Source organism: Notothenia rossii (assembly GCF_949606895.1).
Source record: "Notothenia rossii genome assembly, chromosome: 2".
NCBI classification, from domain to species: domain Eukaryota; kingdom Metazoa; phylum Chordata; class Actinopteri; order Perciformes; family Nototheniidae; genus Notothenia; species Notothenia rossii.
The window spans coordinates 57,271,247-57,294,897 of NC_136904.1; the positions used below are offsets into that span (position 1 = coordinate 57,271,247).

The 23,651-nt window shown below is 39.0% G+C and overlaps 1 protein-coding gene across 3 annotated transcripts in view; it reads left to right on the forward strand.

The window, feature by feature from the left end:
• The first annotated feature begins 825 nt into the window (after window positions 1–825).
• LOC307029901 (collagen alpha-3(VI) chain-like) overlaps window positions 826–23,651 on the forward strand; it is an 86,616-nt gene continuing 63,790 nt past the window's right edge. For 2 of the 3 annotated variants that reach the window (XM_079665998.1, XM_079665999.1), the window contains exons 1-4: window positions 826–1,111; window positions 12,948–13,062; window positions 15,292–15,888; window positions 22,144–22,737. In XM_079665998.1, coding sequence (XP_079522124.1) covers window positions 12,978–13,062; window positions 15,292–15,888; window positions 22,144–22,737 — 1,276 coding nt within the window. In that variant the 5' untranslated portion in view covers window positions 826–1,111; window positions 12,948–12,977. The remainder of the gene's footprint in view (window positions 1,112–12,947; window positions 13,063–15,291; window positions 15,889–22,143; window positions 22,738–23,651) is intronic. The other variant, XM_079666000.1, reaches the window with a different exon arrangement.

The following is a 23,651-nucleotide window of genomic DNA, read 5'->3' on the forward strand; positions in this document are numbered from 1 at the left end:
ACACATCAGCACCTCATTTGAGAATGAATGCTGTAGTTTCAAAGTAACCTTCCTGTAGTAATTCTCCCCAGCTTGAACACTCTACATCTTTCAAACAAGGTTTATGTATAGCATGCAGTTTGGATGCTACAATCTCATAAACTCCTATGCTTATGGAGTGATGTGTTGTCTCTATCAGATACATCTAAAAACAGACAAATACATCATTTTGTAACGTGTGGATTTGTCACTCTACAGAAAACTACATTCATGGCACTTTGTTCTCACTCTTCCTCTAAGGCATTCACATGTTCAACCTTAGCCAGTACACTGCCTTGCACATTCCTTTGTGAGATGTGTGTGTGTGTGTGTGTGTGTGTGTGTGTGTGTGTGTGTGTGTGTGTGTGTGTGTGTGTGTGTGTGTGTGTGTGTGTGTGTGTGTGTGTGTGTGTGTGTACATTTCTTTCATTTGGTGAGATATCTTTCCATCATGTTTGTCAGCTGTTGATACACCATAATGTTTTACTTTACGTCTTGTTTTTAGCAATGTACATCCAAATAGCTGGAATGTTCGAAAAAGGACCCCAAAGACGCAGAGGGGGATACATGCAGAATGTAGGGAAAGGTAAGAAGAAAATCCTGCTACAGATGAGTGACATCATCCTACCCAGTGCTCACATCCAGACCAAACAGGGCTATGTGTCTGTTTTTCATTGACTTCTTTCTCCCTCCCGCTCACCCTCTCCTCTTCCCTCCTTCCTCTTTTTCTTTTTTCTCTTTAAGTGGGAGGAGGAAGAAAGAGGTGGAAGAACTCCAAAAGTTTCAACGTTTGTCCCTTCCCAGCCTTGCTCTCAGCAGCACAGTTCCTCTGGTTTGCAGCCGGGAGAGTGTCTGTCTCTTTTTGTCTCTGACATTTCCTCCCTTCACTCAGGACCCTCTCTCTGCTCTTCTCTTATCAGTGACCTTATCACAGCTTTGCTCAGCCTCCTTCCTCTGGGAGGTGCTGGAAAAGCCAGCAAAGGGGAATTCTCCAGGAGGATAATGACCAAGAGTCCAGCTTGCAGTCATTTTATATAACTGATTTTCATTTTTCTTCAAAAACAAATACAGTGGAGTACAGCTTCAGCTCAGGGTAAGTTTTAAATATGTGATTTGCAAGATCATTTATGTTGCAGAACAAGGTTCCGGCTTTCCTTTTCAGAAATGCATGCTTGCTTTATTTCTGTAAGGATTGACCTTGTTTGCACTCTTTGTTGAATATAAATAGTTTATTGACCACAGCAAAGTTTCTAGTCATAACATGTAGCTGATGGTTGGTGTCATGCACTGAACCTTTGGTTTATAGGTCATACATATCAGACAGCGTGCGTTTAGCAGCATGTCTGAACCCTATACTTTAGTGGTGAGAGTGGCAAGAGGTGAGCAACAATTAGGGGGGAAGCAGGAGACCTCAGCAATGTGATGTGACGCATGTGAGTGCAGAGCATGTGGAGTGTATACTCTTTTTCTCTTCAGAAAACTGTACATCTTTCTCTTCTTCTGAAGGTCTTGGGTTGAGGAAAGCCTAATCTACTAAAAAAGGTTTTTAAAAAGTAGTTTAAATCTTTAATGTGCTACATCTAAAGTCCTGACTGTGATCCCAGATCAGTTTTAGTGATATGAGTAGTGTCAATGTATGATGCGCTTTCTATTGTAGAATGCAGATTTGTGCTTGGAAGCATGGCGTAATGCAACAGACACCTGCCAAATTAGCTGTATTTTATGTGAAGAAACATTTCATTAATTATCTTTACATTTGAGTACTTTCTCATTATTGGCCCTTTCAGTCGTTGGATTGTTACATGTTTCCTCCGCAGCTGTAGCCTAAAACCACACCCTCGCTGAAACCAGTGCAGCGGTGGAAAAGTGTGAAGAGACTGTTTTCCACAATAGGGGCCAGAAGAACCAGGAGAACCATGAGGAATGTTTCTTCCATTGGACAGAATGGGTGGGGCGGGGTTGGTGTTGGGCTGCACTGTTAAACCAACCAGGTGGATCCATCAATCTTCCCCTACAACACTGTCCGAGCAGGCTCAGCAGAGTTCAGCTGTGGATTCACTGCATTGTGTGCATGTGGAATTTGACGCTTCCAGGTCACAATATAATGAACTTACATTGGGATTAACTCTCATGAGCTCCCACCTCCACACAGTTTTGTGTTTGCATGTGGCCCGTTGCTGTGAGACAGAGAGGATCTTGGTAATGGTTCAAAATCCAAACTTGGAAACTTGTGTGCGCTCCAGAAGTCATTTGATTTGTTTGAAATATTTTCACATAATTTACTATCAGTGTTACGACAATGCGGCAGTTGGAAGCTAGTATCTGATATATTGTTGGCAGAGCTGCACCGGGAGGATTCTTAAGAAGGATCTTTGGATAGAAATATATAAATCAGCATTAGTGTGTTTTATGACTACTGCAATCTCTTCAGCTCATGTTTTTTCTCCAGAATGCAGGCAGATGTCTGGAAGGTTGGAATCTTTTTCAGAAAGGTCTTATCTTAGTGAATACTGCTTCAATGTTCTTCATTTAGGAAACAACCGCCTATAATTTGAAGAGATATACGGGATGAGCTAACATTCACACTGTAAAGCATTTTGTTATTTTAGAGTGTTGATTGCTTAAGTTGATATGACCCAAGTTGGCTAACGTGTATTATAGGTAATAGGTTTTGGAAATGAGTTCAAGAACAGGACATTAAATCCTTGAACTGGGCCCGCAGGATTACAGTATCTTGGCCCTGGGGCTAGAACACACATCTGCTAGGTGTCACACGGACTAATGCACTCCAGCTGTGTGGGACTGCCCACAGCACCCCCCCCCCCCCCCCCCCCCCCTCCCTCTTTAACTTAGTCATTGATCCTCCTCTCATCTGTGCCACACATGTCACGTCACATCGGACAGTTGAAGCGCGGATTGGGTGTGCAGGCCCCCCCGGCCTAAGGTTTGAGCCCCATGTGACTTACTTCAATGATTTCTCGACTTAACATTTGTTAAAGTTTGCAAAGAGATGACATGCATAATAAAAACTTGTATTTGGAATTGATTTATACATAATGGCCATATAGCAGTTGTTGAAATTATAATTGATATGTACAAGATTTCAGTCTGTAATAAAGTAGCTGCTGAAGTTGAGCCAATTAGACAGTATTACTGAGCAGAGCCTAATGTGTGATTTCACATTAGGCTTTTATGAAACAAATTCCAATTGCTTGATTTAAACTGTGCATTACAGTCATTTGCATGTGTAAGCTTGATTTGTAACATCCTTCATAAATAATATCACAATAGAATCAGGCAGAATGTGTCAAGACATTCACTGCACTGTTTAGAAATCACACCATCTCCGGTGTCAGGACCAAGCAGACACAGGAGATGTTTAAAGAAACTGGGTTTTTTTATTTACTCAAAACATTTAAAAAAAACATTATAAACCAATACTTTTAAAAACTAGACCAATAGAAGAGGTCAAAAGAAAATAAATGAACAAACTAACCTCCCATAATCATGCAAAAGGGGACATTTAAAATGACTTAGCTAAGCCTAATAGAAAACAAGGGGTAATTAGTATCAGAATACAAATAGACACTGACAAAACCCATTTTATATTTCTGCACATGTGTACACCTGAATGCTACACACTGGTCATTTAAGCCAATGGCAGCACCACATTGTGCAAATGGACATGTTAGGTGACTGAGCCAAGCCTCATTTCCTATCCTAGCAGGTCTGCTCGCTGTAACTCGTGAAACACACACATAATGACATGGTATCTGTCCTGGATGCTGATGGAATGTTGTGTTGTGAGCTAGTATGAGTATGTTTATGTATACACATGTTTTTGAGTGTGTGTGTGCGTGTGTGTTTGTGTGTACTGTATGTATGTGTGGTCTTTGCTATAAATGAGTGTGTGAGGTCCAGCTGCACACTGCTGTGCTCACGCAAAGTCTGTCTTGCAAACTGACAGCTGTAACTGTAAATAAAACCATTGAAGATGTTGTGTTATGTATACAGAGCAGTATGGTATCCTTACTATATAACATTCACTGCTCACTACTTAAACAGATGTCACTTTGGGTGGTGACTGGATTACACAAAAAGATTCAATGATGACTCAGCATAAAAAGGCACACATTTAGAAAAGACTGGTAAAGTACTTGTTACTACTGTCAGTTTCATTATTTTACAAACAAAAACTTTACCTAATAATTTCAAAGATATGGATTAAAGTTTGGAAGGATGGCAGTTCGGAATCGGTGCATAACAACATACAAAGTCGGCCCCTACAGCCCCTGTCACACTGTCCCGAAATTGACACCCGATGGACACACGATAAAGGAAGTGTTCAAATTCGGCTCTGATCGTAACAACATCGGGCCATTCGTGAGGGCATGTTAAGCCATCGTATGACCGCCGGCGGAGTTTCTCAGGCTCCGGCAGCAACTTCGTGAGCAGCAACTTCGTAAGGCACTTGTGAGGGCATCTTGTCAAATTGTGAGGGCATCTTGTTATCATCGGTGCCATCGGGCATTCGCCCTCACTCTGATCGGGGCGAATGCCCGATGGCACCGATGCTCTCACGATGGCCTTAAGAAGGGCAAAATTGACACACAAATTCAACACGAAAATGAACCTTCGCAAGGGCTCAAGATAGGGTGGTCAGACGTCCCCGTTTTCCGGGGACAGTCCCCGTTTGTATTGGCCTGTCCCCGGTTGAAACTGTCCCCGGAAATGTCCCCGTTTTTTATATGTTAAAAACACATAGTAAGGTGAAATAAAACGTTTAATGTCAGGAAATACTGGGTAAACAGACTGTGGTCAAGCCAGCCCCCACTTCAGAAAACACAGTCAAAAGCACGTTGTATTGCGGTGCGCGAATATCCTATGGATTACGGTAGAGGCCTGTAAAAACTGCCTTCAAAATAAAAGCGTTTACTCGGTCAATAAGAAATATACCTAAAAAACACACCAAACATATTCATATATACTGGAGCTTAAATTAAGAAATGTACTATATAATGTGATCAATAATAATAAAAAACAAACTACGTATAACTACCACATTATAACTGAGTGAATGTAAAATGTAAGTATACAGTTATGAAGACATTTCCACTGGGTGACTAATTTCAATTGATGTTGACACCATCTCACAACACTCCTAAAATAACATTACTTTCTGAAGCACAATTTAAAATGTATGCTGTTTAAAATCTCAAATTAGATCTATTGTCCATCTATATATTGATTATTATTTAATGGAAACCATCCATAATCAATAAGTCAATCAAATACTTCAGGGTGATAGCAGGAGACCCCATCTAGTCAATCAGAGAAAATCCGGACAATCTGATGTAGAATTTCTAAATAAAATACTTTTGAAATCTCATATATGGGCGATTGTCATTCTGTTTTTATACAAGAATAAATAAAAACTGTCAAATTATCAAAGACTTATTTCACTCCAGGGTGATAGCAGGACACCCCATCTAGTCACTCAGAGAGAATCTGGACAATCTGATGTACAGTTTCAAAATAAAAGACCTTTGAAGTCTCATATATGAGCTATCTTCCTTCTGTTTGTATCCAACAGTTCAATTGTTCTAATTAAATTAAACCAGAATTGTCCCCCTTTTTTCTTAAACAGTGAAGAAAATTGGATATGTTCATGATATATTGACTGCAAAACTCAAAATGTCCCCGGTTTTCATTTTGAAAATCTGGTCACCTTAGCTTAAGATGCCCTCACGAATGGCCCGATGTTGTTACGATCAGAGCTGAATTTGAACATTTCCTTTATCGTGTGTCCATCGGGTTGTTTTATTGCACAACAAAATCATCGAAACATATTATGTAAATAACCCAATTCGTGTTCTGTGAAACTGAAAAGGATATAATATATTATTTTGAAGTTGTTGTTGTTATGGAAACAACATTACGGAGAAAACTTAATATCTTCTACATATAAAGACGGATAAAGTAAAGAACAAAGTCTGAAAATATCAGTATAGTATCATAGTACTTTAACATAATCGTTTTTCGTTTCATTGCAGTTGTATGTCTTAAATGTAATGTAAATGTTGCCTTTGTGTGTGGTTCGGGGCCATCTTCGTGCGAAATTCACAATTACATATTCGTGTGTCCATCGGGTGTACATTTCGGGAAAGTGTGACAGGGGCTTACCCCCCAGCGAGGAAAGATAACCTCAGATTTCCTCTCATCTTGGAATGAGTGTTGTCCACATTTGGTGCTTAGGCCCTATTTTGCACATTTTGGTAGTTTCCTCTTGGATGCTTGCTTATGGTCTGGCACCTGGTGACCATGTTTTTATAGAGGTTGTGGCCTAGAAACGTCTCTAACACAGCAACATTAGTAATCCAAGTACACACTTCTGGTGATTGAGAGGGATTGTTTTTGTATGAGTCTATCCATTTATTTGTTTGGATAATATACCTCACTCTGCCTTTCGGATCAAATTACTTTAGTGTTTTTTAGTACAACGTGTGGGTTCGCTCACACATGTTGTTTATTAACAATGGAATAATTAACTATTTCCATTTACCGCTACATTATTCTTCTACTCCACTACATTTCAGCGGTGTATTTCGTATTATTTATTCTACTACATTTATTTGAATACTCACAGTTACTAGTTACTTTGTACACATAATAACACATATACTGTATGCTGATAGATATAATGCCATACTGTACTACTGACACAGTATGTACATTATCTTAAACTACTACACTGAAAGGCTCTTACCAAAACAGAATGATGTAATAACCATGATAATATAATACTGTGAAAAGACACTTTCTGCATAACGAGTATTTTCATTGTTCATACCTGAAGTACATGTATGTGATAATACTTCAGTACTTCATATTATTCTGAAACGGGTCATTGTCTAGGATGAGTAATTTAACTTTTTGTACTTTAAGTATATTTTGATGATATCTTTTTTTTAACTTATACTGAAGAAGAATTTTAAAATCACGATGTTTGCTTAGTGGAATATTTTAAGACCATAGTATTTGTAAAAAATCTGAGTACTTCTTCCAACACTGGTGAAGACGTCTGATAAATCAGCTGACACAGTTTACTAGCTGGTGAACACAGAAGAGCCTTTAGCAGCTAAAGAGACAGATGTTCAGAGTTGGTGAAGATAAAAAAGGAGGCCATACACATATGAAGGCTAATATTGCTGTTCGGTAACATTTTGCCATAAGAACTTTAGAGTCCCAAATGGTAATAAATGATTGTGTCACTTATGTGTAAGTTCCATGCTGTCATTGTGTTGGCTGCTGGTATCAGAGAGAACAGGACTCCTCTGTGCTGCTGTGTTTTCCTCTGCGGCGCTGAGGGGAAGCCTTGGTGTTGACACTCTGGCCCGGCCTGGCACTCTCTGCAGTGGCTCGAGTGACCTGAAATCACATGACCATGAGTGGAGAACACAAACATCTGCTGCAGTGTCCAAAAGAGCTTACATTTCCTTGAAATAAAGAAACTTTTTTAGGTCTTCTGTCTGGATAGTGACAGCAATGGGGGACTGAAGGGATATACATATCTGCAGCTTTTTTTACACTTCAATATTCTCCAAGCACTTACTGTAACATGTTTGTCTTATGTGGAATCCTCACAATCTTTTCAGGCTTTTAGAATGACCCTACCCATTTCCCTTTGGAAAAACATTTATATGTGATGCAAAACTCTGCAGTTTTCTACAAATGTTTGAAGTACAGTAACTTCCCTCAGTCCTTTTCTGAATGGCCAATTCAAAAGTTGTTTGCAAAGTTTTATTTAGTCGGTGCTTTTGGATGAGACTGTCTATAAAGTAAGCATGCATGTTATTGTTTGGTTCCTCCCAGTTTGGAGTTTATTTGACATCTGCAAAGTGCTGTGTGCATAAACAGCAGACGTAGCAAGTGTAAACACAGCGACTCCAACAAACTCAACGTCTGCTTTGTTGCATTAAATATGACAGCCATGTGTTAATAATTTATTATTGCTGTGGATTGCTTGGAATCAAGCCTATCTGACCTAGGTTTTTCTTATCCCCGTGAAAGGGTCTCTTTGACTCCAAAGTAAAAAGTATTTTAATTTAAATTGGATTGAAGTGTGCATTTAGCAAGATACAAAATCCACAGGAGACAGGGACATTTTCACAACTGTGAGTTAATGATACTGGTATGTATTGTTGGCCCAGATAAATAATCAGACACAAGGCAAAGTAAGAATGATCAGTTTTGCATGATCTTTTTTTCCTTCTAAAACCTGTGCAGCCTTGGTCTTGTGTTATTTGGCCTTCTGTATTTGTATTGCTCGTCAGAATTTCCTCTCTCTTAGTTTATGTTTTAAATTGCTGCAGTGATAAGCCAAATGTGCAGTAGCTAACTGTGTGCCAGACTTCATTTTGTTGTGTTTATATTACTGGCAAAGTCTCTCCTGTTATTCTCTGGGGCAATGTTGGAGGAAACTTACAGTTTAGGAAAACAGTGTTCCAGATCCCTGGACCTGATAAATCTGGGGGGGGGGGGGGCGGTACCCTTGAGCATTCTTGATCATATGTGTGTTGTTTATACTCTAACAGCAACACTGAGTCTGCCTACAGCTTGTCATAAGATGTTAAAACTCACCATAGACAGCATATTTTTTTTTAATTATTGCTGGAAAGCACAAATTATGAGAGATATAATTGAAAAAAACAAGAATCCTACTTTCCTCTCCCAAGTTTTCTCTTCTCACAACATTGCTTTAGCTTTGTGGTTTAGTCATATTCCATGAAATAAGCTCATGATTCAAGATAGAAGAAAACGTGTGTGTATGTATATATACAGTCTGTGGTGTGTGCCTGCAATTTCCACTGGAGGGCATTTCCCCCCGTGTTGTCACAGTTGAGCCGCCATGACACCATCTTCTTTCCTTATACATGCACTGTTTTAATGCCAATAAAGTAGAGGTATAGTAAACTACCTAAATTCCCCTTTTTTTTACTGTGCACTCATTAGTGCTGAGGCTGCACTGTGTGACCTCCAGCAGCTCACACAAAGACTTCAGCCGATGGCCAAGTTGCACGTACGAACTGCGCATGCGTGAGTGGCAATAACTCTCCTTACCAGCAGGCGGCGGTAGTGTGTATTCTTCATTCAAAAGAGGCAACAACCGGAAGACAGACTGTGTTTGCCTTCTTAGGGCCTTTCTCACTTCTCTTATTTTTCATTTCCTCGCTCCTCGGTCTCACCGGAAGTTGATTTGTCTGCGCCATCTTGAGTAGCGTCCCAATGGCCTTATTTTTGTCGGAGGAGCGAGGAGCGAGGAGCGATAATGGAGGAGCGATAATCGAGGAACCATCAGACCATCCTCCGAAGAAATCCTCAGACACTCGCCTCGCCCCCTTACTGTGTATCGCTCACTGATTGGACAATGCAGTGCATGCACTGATGTGATGCTTCTTGACATGAGAGCAGTTTCCCAGCGGAGTGAAGAAAATACATGAACCTCACGGGAGTCACTCTTCAGTTTATACCGTCTTTTGTGTCAATTAATGTATCATTTAGTTACAAATATGTGATATATCTGAACAACAAAGTGGTCAAAAATCATTTTATTCATTTTTTGGAAGCATTTTCATGATCGCTTTTTTCGTTTTACATTTTCATCTATTATCATTTCCATTCAGTCAGTCATTAAGTGCTATTTAAAATGTTAATTTACTACATATCAAAACAAACAAACAAAGTGTGCAATCCAATGAATGTTAATCTAACTGGGTTTTGATAGATAACATATCTCTTTCTTCTCTCAATTATTTTATTTCTATTGTGCACTCTAATCAATATTAATCAAACTATTGTTCGTTTATACATTTTAAGAATGGCGTTTCTCTTTTTTGAGAATTAGTTCTTATTTTATTTTTATTTATTTGGGTCTACAACAGATGATACAAATGTTTGTGTCAGTAAATGTGTACTAACAGAGGCGGGGGTGTGTGTGGAAATAAAGGGGACAGAGCTGCTGTCAGACGATCAGCTGTGCAGCGTCATCACAAACGGACGTCGCTTCACGTGATGCTCCGGAGGAAAGGACGTCCCATTGCTCTTAAAACTCATTTCCCTGCTTCTCGTGGTTTCCTTGTGTCTCTCCATGCTTCCCTGGTGGGAGGGACTAGTCACAGGGAAACAACGCAAGTGAGGGACGCAAGGAATCCATTTAACCGAAGTGAGAAAGGCCCTTAATAATTTGTTTGGGTCCCTCACTTCCGTTTAGCTTCTCATGCACTGATTCGCTAAGCTGAACAGCCAAACAGAGTGATTTCTAAGGCTGACGGCCCCCCGATTCAACATGTCGAATTGGCGGCGGAAGGTGTCAGCATGGCCGAAAAGACACAACGGTGCATGACGGTGCATGACGTTGCACGACGGTGCACGACGGTGCAGTACACACTGAGTAGGGCGACACAACGCTTATCGTCGATGAGCGTCGTGTCGCCCTTCTCAGAAGAAGCGAAACGGAAGTGAGGGACCCAAACAAACTATTAAGAAGCCATATCTGAGATTTCATTTAACTCCAGCTCTCGACACAGGTTCGGGAAAGCCCCATGAGCTTCTCGCTGTAGAGTGAAAATAGAACACACACGCTATTTGTTGTTTGTTTATATCACGCAGTCTGTTCTTCTTCTCTCGGTTATCACGCAGTCTGTCTTCCGGTTGTTGCCTCTTTTGAATGACGAATACACACTACCGCCGCCTGCTGGTAAGGAGAGTTATTGCCACTCACGCATGCGCAGTTCGTACGTGCAACTTGGCCGTCGGCTGAAGTCTTTGCGTTGTGTTCCAGTGCGAAACATGGCCAAGACGCAGGAGACGTGAGGCGACGTTCCGTCGGGACGTGTTCTTTGGTGTCAGTTTGGTGTGTAGAGGCTTTAAGAGGCTTTAGAGAGGCTCCTCTGGGACGCTGAGGGCTGCTTACCTCCCTAACCCCCCTCCCCCCTTTTATGTTGTATCCAATTCTTAACATGCTTGGGTGTAAATCTTTCCAAATGTCAGAGAGAAGGGGTGAGTCAACCACTCACTTTGTGTTTGGGTTCATTTAAGTGGCTTTTGGTATTCTTAGATCAGCGTTTTGCAGTTTTAAGTTTACTTCAGTGTAATTAAAATGTAATTTCTCTGGCTGCTCTTGGGCCGTGACACACATTATCACCTCAGGGTGGTAGCAAATGTAATAGGTGTGTATGTGTGTATGTGTCCTCTTGGCTTTCTATCTTTGTGAGGACCAGCATGAGGTTTTGACCTAGTGATGGAGGAAGTATATCCTTACTTCTAAAATGGCTGTTTGTGGCAAGGCTATTGATTAGGGTTAGGGTTAGAGTGATCGTGTTAACTTGGGGAAAGTTCAGAAAGTCAGAGTCTTTAAGTACATAGTGTCAAAATTTGAATCACCATATCTATCAAGATCGGATTTTATAACGAGGAAATTACGAGTGAGTGTGTGTGTGTGTTTTTTTAAAGCAGATTTATGATGAAATCTTTTTGTTTGCAACTTGAAATGGAAGGTTACATAAAATGGAATCCTATTTGGGTAAGAGATAGATTAGATGTTTGAAATATTCATGGCTAAATAATTATGTACAAAAAACTGAAACATCTCCTCTCAACGTCTCACACATGCACAGGGATGCTTACTTTCTCGGTAGCGATCCATTTGGGACCTTCCCTTCATTTCCTGTGACAATGCTTAACATCACAATGAGGAAAAATCTGAGTGAAAAGCAAACACACACCCCAGCTGTAAAACTGGACTTTCCAGTCCAACACCCCTCTTAAAAACAGTTTACTTTGTGAGTTGGAAAATCCAGTCTTTGCCAAGCAAAGTTAATAACTAAAGCACATTGGCTGGTAGCTTTAACAGGTATTATTTTTATCACCACAGCTTTTTGATACGCTATCACATGCTTCAGCTCCCTCACTTACAAACCAAAAAGCGCACTTTATACCATGTTTTCAAACTTTAGTAGGATGGACATGCTTGCCTTTTAAAGTGAAAAAAGCTTATCACAGCGTGACTTAATAAGGACATGGTAACACTAGCATATGTAAGATGAGGAGATCTCATAGTCTTGCAAATACCGACAGGAGATGTGTGGTGTGTCAAGATTAGATGTTGCACTCCAGGCCAAAAAATTTACTTAATGTTGTGTGTTATTTTTCGAGAGGGCAGTGTATCGAAAAGCACAACTGTTTTAGTAGCATATCCTTATCCCAAAGCCGTGACACCAAACCATTCCAGAAGTATGTGAAAGTATGAAAAAGGGAAGCTTAGTTTTTATGACAGATTCGTTTTAAACAAACCTATGGATATATGCGTTCTAATATGCTTACAACCCTGTACAGTTAAAGTTATAATCACTAATTAATACCGATATTGCTATATAAAAAAAATCAATACATCATAAAGCATTTGAAAAAAAAGGTCAGATATCCTGATGCTTCATAATTACTTGTCACTCACTGAGGATCAAAGTGTACTATCATTCCCATAGTTGTAACACAATATACAATTTCACAGCGCCACAAAACACTTTATAATCATTTAAGATATGCAGCATACTATTACAAAGCATTGTAAGTAGTCTTTTTTCATAATGTGCTTGCAACGAAAATGTCGGTTAGCCAGAAATAAGTATGAGACCATAACACAATTTAAAAAAGTAATCTTTTGTTTTAAAGCATTCTGAATAAGTATGATTGCTTCTAACTAATCATACAGTGCTAAAAGCAGTTTGAGTTCATAATGCTAAATAAACGTGGGCTGAAAAAAAGCAGTGAAAATGATATAATAATAATTTACAAAAGCAGACTAATTTAAAGGGGGAAGTGTTTGTGGCTATTGTTTAAGATTCATATCATGTTTGCTTCTGATTTCCCAGGCGTCCCCTTTGCTGTTTAGGCGCTAGAAGATGAGGGGGCATCAGATGGTCCCGCTCTGTGTCCTCCTGGGCGTCCTGTTTGCAGGACTCCTCCCCAACCTTGAGGCTCAGGAAGGTAAGTCCATGTAAATCATGTCAGCCGCAGTCAGATCATCTGTCTGCTTGGTCATTGTCATGTTTGCTCATCTAAAATTAAATAATCTGCACCAGTTCATATATTCCAAAATGAATTGCTTCAGAAAAACCCATGAATGTCTTTAACAACACTTTACTATGAGCGTTGTTTTCTAAATATTGATCATTGTGAGAATTAAATAAATCTGAATTCAAAATGTGTTTCCCAATATTGTACAACATTTAGAGGCCTCATGGGTGTTAGAATTCCAGTTAGATGCCTTTGATAAACAAAGCAGAATGATGCTGTCAGGCCCGGACCGGCTTCGGCCTGGATTATCTGATCCGCACACAGTCCACCAGCGCTTCTGGCAGCCGCGCAGCTGATGGTGCGGCCGTGCGGCCCAGGTGGTGGTGGTGTTGACAGACGGCCTGTCCCAGGATTACGCAGCGGAGCCGGCCCAGGTGCTACGGCTGGCCGGCGTGGAGGTGTTGGCGGTTGGAGTTCAGGATGCGGTTGACTCGGAGCTCAGGGAGGTGGGGAGCCAGCCCCACAACACTCATGTATTCAGTGTAGACACTTTTATGACTTTACGAAATATAATTCAAGATTTAGTAGTAGGGCTTTGCGACGCAGTGACACGCTCGGGGGGGGGGGGGGGGGCCTTGGCTGGAGGAGGGACAGGTAATGAAATGGGACCAGTGTCACTACCATTACTAATATGTCTACATGTGCAGGAATAAGCTGCTGCATATGTGGCCGTGACTGGATTTGATTATTAACACAATCAATATGTTTAACCACAATAACCTTTCACCATCCAACTGCGGAATTAACAACACTTGTTTTGTCTTATCACACTTAATATGTCCCTACTGCTTTAAGAATCACAATAAGAACCGCATGTGATTGATATTCCTACAGCATCTTCAATTGGAGTGTAAACTGATACATATGCCTGTGCAAAGAAATAATGAGCATGGATTGAGAAAAACATATATAAACAAAGGGAAACATCTTTCCAGGTGCTTTAAAACCTGGTATATATTTATGTTATGTGTTATGTGTTGGCATCAAACACCTTTTTTTCAGATAAAGCCTTTTTGTATTCAACACAGTTTTGGGTTAAGGGACACAATACAGAGAGTAGGAAATACAATTGTTAAATTTAAATACTGACACCTCAGACTTTTTGATGGCCAGAAAAACCGTTGAAGAAAATTGACTCCAGGATGACATCATATCTCAAAATCAACCAATGAGCTTTTAACAATAGCTAACCATGCACCACTGCTTATGTGTCCTGCCTTATGTTTGTTTTTATCAGTCACAATGACTATCTGTGCAAGATATGTTCATGTTGTGTATTTTAAACAGAGATGAACCTGCTTGGACTCATCCTTGACCTACAGAAGTACTTTGAGAATATGTGTTAGGTATAAATGATACGCAATATGTAACCAAAAATAAATAACCAAACTGACAATCATACATGATTCCAAATAAAATCAATTGAAAACATCTCTTATATACAAATGTATACTAATTTACATAAAATGATGTACAATATTCTCAAGTACTATAAACTTGTAGGCACCAAGGATATGCCACAGGGTCATGACTGGTCACTTTATCTGAGGTCCATAACAAGAGTCTGCATGGGATGGCTGAACACAATGGAGATAATAGAAGGGACACATCACACAAAATATCCTACTCCTTTAGACATGAATGTTGTAATACTGCCCTTCGATTCTTAATTGATTTTGTTCTGACTTCCAAAAAATCTCCCTAACTGCATACAACAAGTTCTGGGGATTAAATTGAGTAACGGTCAAATGATATTGGTGATGAGTTTATCATATGTGTTTTTTGAGAATTTGAGCTTCATTAACAACGGACCATTTAGTTGTACTTTATTGAAGGAAATCAGATGTCTCTTAAACTGTAATTGCTGCTGATTTTAGCCACATACAGAATGTGAAGAATTACATAAATTCATCCTATACCACTGGTTTGATAATGACAAAGTAAGGGGGGGGGGGGGGGGTCTCCTTGGTTCAGCCTACATGCAGTATGATGTTTTTGCAATGTTTGATTGATTTGTTCACTCTAAATGTTACTTGACAAATGCTAGCAACACTTCTTTGTTGGATTCTTTGTCCCTGTCTCACCATGTTAACACCTTCACAAGTTCCATTTTGTTTTGTGTTCTCTCTCTCCTTAAAGCACAAGATTCAGCTGACCTAATACTCTTAATTGATGGATCAGAGAACGTTGGAGCAGCAAACTTCCCCTTTGTGCGTGATTTGGCTTTGAGAATCATTGAGCGCCTCGATGTGGGCAGGGACACTATTCGGGTTGCTTTGGTCCTGTACAGCGTCGACCCAGATATAAAGTTCTATCTAAATAGTTATGACAGCAAGTCATCAGTCGTGGAAGCGGTGAAGGGCCTTGCCTACGCAGGGGGTGATGAGTCTAACTTGGGGGCCGCCCTGGAGGAAGTGGCCGAGAGCCTTTTGAGCCAATCAGCTGGGGGCAGGGCAGACGAGAGTGTGCCCCAGATGTTGATCATTATCAGTGCTGGGCCATCCACAGATGATACTGGTGCCGGGGACCGGGCCCTTAAGAGGGCCGGTGTTATCACATTCGGCGCTTCGGTTGGGGACACGGTTTCTGCTGATCTGGAAACAGTTGCTACAGATAAGACTTTTGTCCTGTCAGCCCCTGATTTCAGAGCAGTGGCCAGCATGGGTGACCAGCTGTTCCCGTACATTAACGGGGTGGTCCAGCGCACCATTATAGTTCAGAATGAGTTCACAGAAGGTATGTAACTTCTCTGTAAATGTTGGCGAGGCATTGGGGTTTTGGAAGGGTACAAAATACAAAAAACCCTGTCGAGTTCACAATAAATGTAATACAAAGTGTAAGGTAAGATATACATAGATGGTAAAAAGACATTCAAAGTAATGCATTGAAGCTTATCTAAATGTTCTGTCTTCAAAATGTCACTAAGCTACAGCAAATGTCTAGATCCACAAAGTTAATGTAACCAATTGTAAAGATAACCAAGACAATGTTTAAAAAATAAAGCTGGATGGACTTTAAGAATAGGTTTTGACCTAGCCTAAAAATATGTTATTCGATAGAGCTTAAACAGTTTGTAGTTATACGTTTTTGCAATAAAAAGGGATTCATTAAGTAAATAATGATGTGTGCAAAATGCTTCATGCTTAATACCGTTGTTGTTGATTTACAATAACAAAGAGACATTTCCAACCCAGTCTCACAAAAAAACGTGTAATAACTACGTTGGTCCACAACTTGGGACGTAGTATTTCTACAAAAACGCCTCTAAAATTGTAAGATCCCTACGTTTTTTTTCACCATTCATTCCAATGGCTGGCGTCTATGTCACGTGATCTTCAAATTTCTCCATTCAGAAAAAAAAACATGGCCGAACTTCGTTCTATTCTCGTGGAAAATGCCTATTTTAAGGTTAAATTGGCCATTAAAATGCATTTTGATGTCATTTGATGCGAGAAATATGAGTTGTTATTTCAGATTATGTGTGCAGTGGATGTACATGATCTTTAGTTTGCTAGTTATTACGAAGATTACTTCAGGAAATTGTGTCCATACAACGTTTTCATTGTTACCAAGGTGGTTGCTAGGGAAGCTGCTATCGATATTATTTCTGTTATGATGTGTAACTGTTTAATGGTGTTATCTTTATTGCTACGCCCTTCCCCGTCAATTTATAGTGTTGGTCCACAGCTAACCCTAACGTATTAGTTTAACAAAATCCGCATCTAAAATTGTGGCATAGATACGTTATTTCCCCCTGTGCAATTCTCCATTTACTCAACAATAACACATAATTATCCTTGTGTTTATTTATTTGTTTGATTAATAAACACAAATTGGAGTCCGTCAGGACCGAGGGTCGGAGCAGCTCATTTGCTTTAGCGAATATTAGACCCGGAAGTAAGTATCCTCTCCACTTCGCTTGACAAACCCTGTGATAGTCCTCAAGCTCTGGGATTGGAGAGTGTGCTCCGAGGGTTACGCCGAGCGTCGAACAGCACTTTGAAATGGGATGGAACCACGGCAGACTGTCCAAAACTGGATTTGAACGGGTCCACCCCGTCCCCCCCTCCCCCACCCCGTCCCCAGAACTACACATGCTGGCTATTGTGTTTCGCAACATGTTCTCTATCTATGGCACGTCTCTACTGGGAGTTGTAGTTTTAAAAGACGTTTTCGTATTTCCCATAATAAGAAGTTGCCAGTATTAAACTGTGTACATCCCTGGAGGTTTAGGGGATAAGAAACACTAACATTTAAGACATATCATTAATAAATGGGTGAAAATTGCTTGTGCCCATAATGGGCAGCAATAATATATACCCACATGCCAGCTAAGGTCAGAAGAGCTTTATTTAACAGCTGGTCTTATGTTTGTGACCCCTCCTGTTGTTAATTGATAAGCCTGAAACATGCACTTGTCAAGGGTCAGAGGCACATTTTGAAAATATAGCAGTAGCCATCGATCATCTTAAGATAAGATATACTTTATTGATCCCAAGTTGGAAACATTTGCGTTACATCAGCATGTGTAACAGTTGTAAATATGCAGTGGTGTTTATTTGTAAATCATTTAGTATAATCACACAAATTCTGTGTTTTATATTTAATAATTCTGTGTTCTTTATTTATTGATTGTTCAATACCTGACAAGACCGGAGATGAAATATCTACATACATCTTATAAGAGTATAATACATATAATATCAGCTAAAATAAGTGCTTCAACATTGTTAACATTGCTGGAGGTATGCACAAATATTGATAGATACCTTGTAATGTACTATTGAGGAACCTGCGACCCAAGTTTGTCATTCATTGCATAACTACACCGTTTGTGTATATGATATGTCAATAAACCTTAGAAAATCTTGAAATCTTGAAAGGGATGTGCAAAATAGTCATTATATACATTCTTTAATTAACTATTAGTAGAGAATAACGAGTAATGAATATACTTTATAGGGATCCTATTAATATCTAATAATACAAATAATGAAATTCAATAACATGCTTTAACCACTAGGTGTCCCTTTATATCAGCTGTGCACCTTTATGGTGTAAATACAGCCTATCTACCAATTGGATCAAATATAAAAGTCAGCCGAATTAGTGTTGATACTGCAAAGAGACGTATTGTGTGAAAAGAAATGTAAGATGTTGTTTAATTGCTGATATTTTTATGATCCACGTCACGTTTTCATTGTTTGCGGCAGCTCCTGATGTTTGTCTAGAAGTCTTCTCATCAGGGCTCTATAAATAGAGAACTACGGCAGATATGTAATATTTAATGCAGCCGAACCCTGTATTACAATGTCGTTATGTATGAGGGGCCGTACAGGCCGTAATTCATACTGGTCCTCTCACGCACATACATTCTCCTTATACATACATACATTTTCACTCTTACACACATATATTCTCCTTTCACATACATACATTTTCACTCTCACACACATACTGTATATATTATTTACACTCACACATTCATACATTTTGCTCTCATATTATCATATTTCAATGCACACATTCATATATTGTCACTCACACATTCATGCATTTTGTTCTCATATTCATATTTTAATGCTCATATTTATACATTTTGCTCTAATGCACATTCATTCGATGTTTACATTTCATATTATAAATAATATATGCATGTAAGGGGGAAACTAGGGGAATTTAGCGATCACAACGAAAACGGCCAAGACACACATTGAGCCCAGAAAATGAATGTTATTAAGGGCTGTAAATATAATAAGCCTGTATCTAAAATGGACAACATTGTTAGGAGATTTAAACTATACAGTGGTTCTGCACTGCAGTCACCTCAGCCGTCTCTCAAGTTTTTTTTTCAAATCAGCAGCTCTTTTTTCCCCTGCTATATTTGATGATCGATACAAACTCCACCCATGAGTACAAAAAAACCTTTTATCTCTCATCAAAGATGGCAGAAAACATGCATTATTGTACTGGGTGGAGTTTGACAAAGGATTACTCAAAAAGTACACAGTAAAAGTACTTGATTGTACTTGTGGTACTAGTCCAAGTAGTACTGAGTCCAACAGTATCAATTTCATGTAGAACTTATTGCAAAAAATCATTTTATCTCTCATCAAAGATAGCAGAATACATTAATTTGTATACTTTGAACAGGAATTTAACGAGTATTACTCAAAAAGTACACAGTAAAAGTAGGCCTACTTCATTGTACTTTTGGTAGTAGTCCAAGTTGTACTGAATTCAACAGTACCGATTTTATTAAGAACTTATTGCAAAAAATAATTTTATCTTTCTTCAAAGAGGGCAGAAAACATGCATTATTGTACTCTGGAGGGGAGTTTGACAGAGTATTACTCAAATAGTAGGCCTACACAGTAAAAGTAGGCTACTTCATTGTATTTGTGGTAGTAGTTTAACAAGTACTGAGTCCAACGTTACCAATTTTATTAAAAAACGTATGGCTAAAAATCATTTTATCCCTCATCAAATAGCATAAACTCTTGTACTACCGTCAGCGCCGCTTCTCTGCGATTACCGTAAAGACGCCATTAATCGCGCACTCAAAGATGAAGAGCTGCTCATTTGACCAAACAAATGCGAGAGACGGCTGAGTTGACCGCAGTCAATATCATTAAGAACTAGTGGTAAAATTGTATTTTTATCATTCGTCAAAGATAGCAGAAAACATGCATTATGTAGGCTACTATGGAGGGGACTTTGACAGAGGATTACTCATAAAGTACACAGTAAAAGTAATTCATTTTATTTTTGGTAGCAGGCAAACTATTACCGAGTCCAACAGTGTCACTTTTATTAAGAAGTTGTCGTAACAAATATTTGTATCGATCATCAAATATAGCAGGGAAAAAAAGAGCTGCTGATTTGAAAAAAAACTTGAGAGACGGCTGAAGTGACCGCAGTGCAGAACCGCTGTAGGCTATAGTTTAAATCTCCTAACAATGTTGTCCATTTTAGACACAGGCTTATTATTTTACAGCCCTTAATAACATTCATTTTCTGGGCTCAATGTGTGTCTTGGCCGTTTTCGTTGTGATCGCTAAATTCACCTAGTTTGCTCTTGTTTATAATATCACCGTTCCAAGCAAACGAGTGCTTTTTGCTTTGAAATCACTTCCGCGAGTTTCGCGCCCCCCCCCCCCCCCTCGCTCCAATGACCATTAGACCATTTAGTAAGGTAAAAAGCAAAAGGGCAAAAACGCCTCTCAAACACTCTTCCGTTTACTTTTTTAATAAAGAAAAAAAAATGGTCCGTAGATACACAGATGCATCTCCCTCCATCGTGTTGATTTGAATCAGAAGTTTTGAACATGAGCCCGCCCCGCTCGACCTTCTGAGCCAATCACAGCGCGATAATGACCTGCCTTCCGTTTCAACCATACTCCTTCCGTTTCCACTATACTTTCTCTCACACATACATACATTCTTCTCTTGCATACATATATTGTCTTCATACATACATACATTCTTCTCTTGCATACATACATTGTCTTCATACATACATACATTCTTCTCTTGCATACATATATTGTCTTCACACATGCATATATTATTTATAATATTAAATGTAAACATGGAATGAATGTGCATGAGAACAACATTTATAAATTAAAATATATGAATATGAGAACAAAATGCATGAATGTGTGAGTGACAATATATGAATGTTTGCATTGAAATATGATAATATGAGAGCAAAATGTATGAATGTGTGAGTGTAAATATATACGTGTGTGAGAGTGAAAATGTATGTATGTGAAAGGAGAATATGTGTGTAAGAGTGAACATATATGTATGTGAAAGGAGAATATATGTATGTAAGAGGGAAAATATATGTATGTGAAAGGAGAATATATGTGTGTAAGAGTGAAAATGTATGAACAGTATACAGTATAAGGAGAATGTATGTGCGTGAGAGGACCAGTATGAATTACGGCCTGTACGGCCCATCATAGTTATGTGATGACTTTCAAAGAGAATTTCAAAAATAATACTTTATTCCGAGTGTGCTTGCTTTTTGCAAGCACACTCGGAATAAAGTATTATTTTATTTAAAACAAATGTTTTCGGTCTGTTTACACATCATAACAGAAATAATATTGATAGCAGCGTCCCTAGCAACCACCTTGGTAACAATGAAAACGTTGTATGGACACAATTTCCTGAAGTAATCTTCGTAATAACTAGCAAACTAAAGCTCATCCACTGCACACATAATCTGAAATAACAACTCATATCTCTCGCATCAAATAACATCAAAACGTATTTTAATGCCCAAACTAACTTTAAAATAGGCATTTTCCACCGATAATAAAACGAAGTTCGGCCATGTTTTTTTTTTCTGCAGGGAGAAATTTGAAGATCACGTGAAATAGACGCCAGCCATTGGAATGAATGGTGAAAAAAAACGTAGGGATCTTACAATTTCAGAGGCGTTTTTGTAGAAATACTACGTCCTATGTTGTGGACCAACGTAGTTATTACACGTTTTTTTGTGAGACTGGGTTGAAATTTCCAGCAATATGACAATCGTGAGAAAAAACACGTTCAAGTAAATGTCCCATGTATATATTAGGCTTTGTCAAATTGTGTGGACAGTCCAAAAGACAAAGACATCAAAATCGGCTTTCACCAATGTATATATATGTTTTTATTTTATTTTATTAATTAATCCATAATAAGACTTAAAACCACCTTTTGTATTCTAAGCTTGATTTATGCTTTCTATAAAACACATCTTGTCCATCGGCAGTGGTCAAAACATCAAATAAAAAAACTCTCTTGTTTGATTTTGATTTCAAATCTTAATTCATATTTATGAAAATACACAGTTTTTTTTCTTCTTCTCAATGTTAGTTAACAGACTATACTTATTAGGCTTTTATTATACTTCAGACCTAAAATATGTATTATTTATAACGTGTTGGAAATGAACCAGTATTCTCTTATTAATGTATTTTCTTTTCTTTTCAGTTTTGGCAGTTGGAAAAAGAGACATAATTTTCCTAATCGATAGTACAATGGGTGCAACGATCATCAATTCTGTGCGTGAATTCATCAAGCGGTTTGTGGAAATCATGCCGATTGGCCCAGATCAAGTTCAAGTGGGCGTGGCCCAGTTCGGCAATGTCCCTCGACTTGAGATGGATCTCAACTCCTATGGGTCCAGGGAGGAATTAACTGCGGCTTTGAGCTCTATCAAACCAAGACCTGGACAGACCGTTAACATTGGAGCAGCCTTGGACTTTGTGCGGACAAATATGCTGCGGCCTGAGAAGGGCAGTCGTATGAACCAGGGGATACCCCAGGTTTTACTGCTGATGACCAGCAAAAAGTCCAGTGATAGTGTGGAAGCACCAGCTTTGGCCCTGCAGAGACTGGGCGTGTTGACTCTAGCTGCAGGCTCCAAAACGGCAGAGGTGCCGGAGCTGCAGCAGATAGCCTTTGCTGACAGCGTTGCATTCTATATGAGGGACTTCCGGCAATTGATTCGCAACCCAAAGGACATAGTTGATGCGCTCTCCACTCTAGCTGGGGTGGTGGTGACTGAACAACCCACAGAGCCAGGTACGTTTTTAATAATAATTAAATGAACAAAATAAGTACATTTGAAATATAACATTTGACATATTAAAGTACAACCTTGAAAAAAGTGGACACAATGAATGCAGATGCTTTGAACGTTAAAGTATGCTGCATGATAAAAGTAATCCATTTAAATCTTACTTGCCTTTGGTTGTGTGACAATACATATGGGACATTTTAGAATGTTATTTTGTCAACAAATTCAACCGCGATCAGAAAACCTAAAAAAGGTATGACAAATTAATTAAATGTAAGCAATTTTAAGGCCATGTTTTGAAGAGAACGAGGAGGAAACAGGATTTTTTTAACGCAATTATTTTGGCTTCAGATGTAATGAAGCTTAAAATCCTTCCATGAGTGTACCACTTTGATGGGCATATTCACAAAGAATGGATTCTGACCATTAATAGCCCTGAGAATTGCGCAAAATGTGTTGAAAGTTGAAATGCTGAACATAATTTGAGTAAATAATGTTAATGTAACTAAGTGATGAATTGCACCATGTTTTACATGTTCAAAACAAGTTCATACTTAGGCCTACACATAAATCAACAGCAGAGAATCAACTTTATTACATAAAGAAATACGTATTGTTTAAAAAAATTAATAACTGTACCTGTGTAAATGTAAGCAATACGGATGACTTAGTTTGATACCTTTTTTTAGTACTTCATTTGATACTGTTCTTGTTATGGAAGCATTCAGTTGCCTAAAATGCCACCATCACTCCTCCCCTTTCAAATGATTTTAAAGCAAATGCGTTTTGAAAATATAAAAATTGTTAAAATAGTTGTTGACCTTGTACACGATTGATTGGGATACTGAATATAAATCACAAGTGACCGCATACTGTGTGTGAGCAGAATATTGGTTGGGCGAAAGAGAGAGGAGTGGAT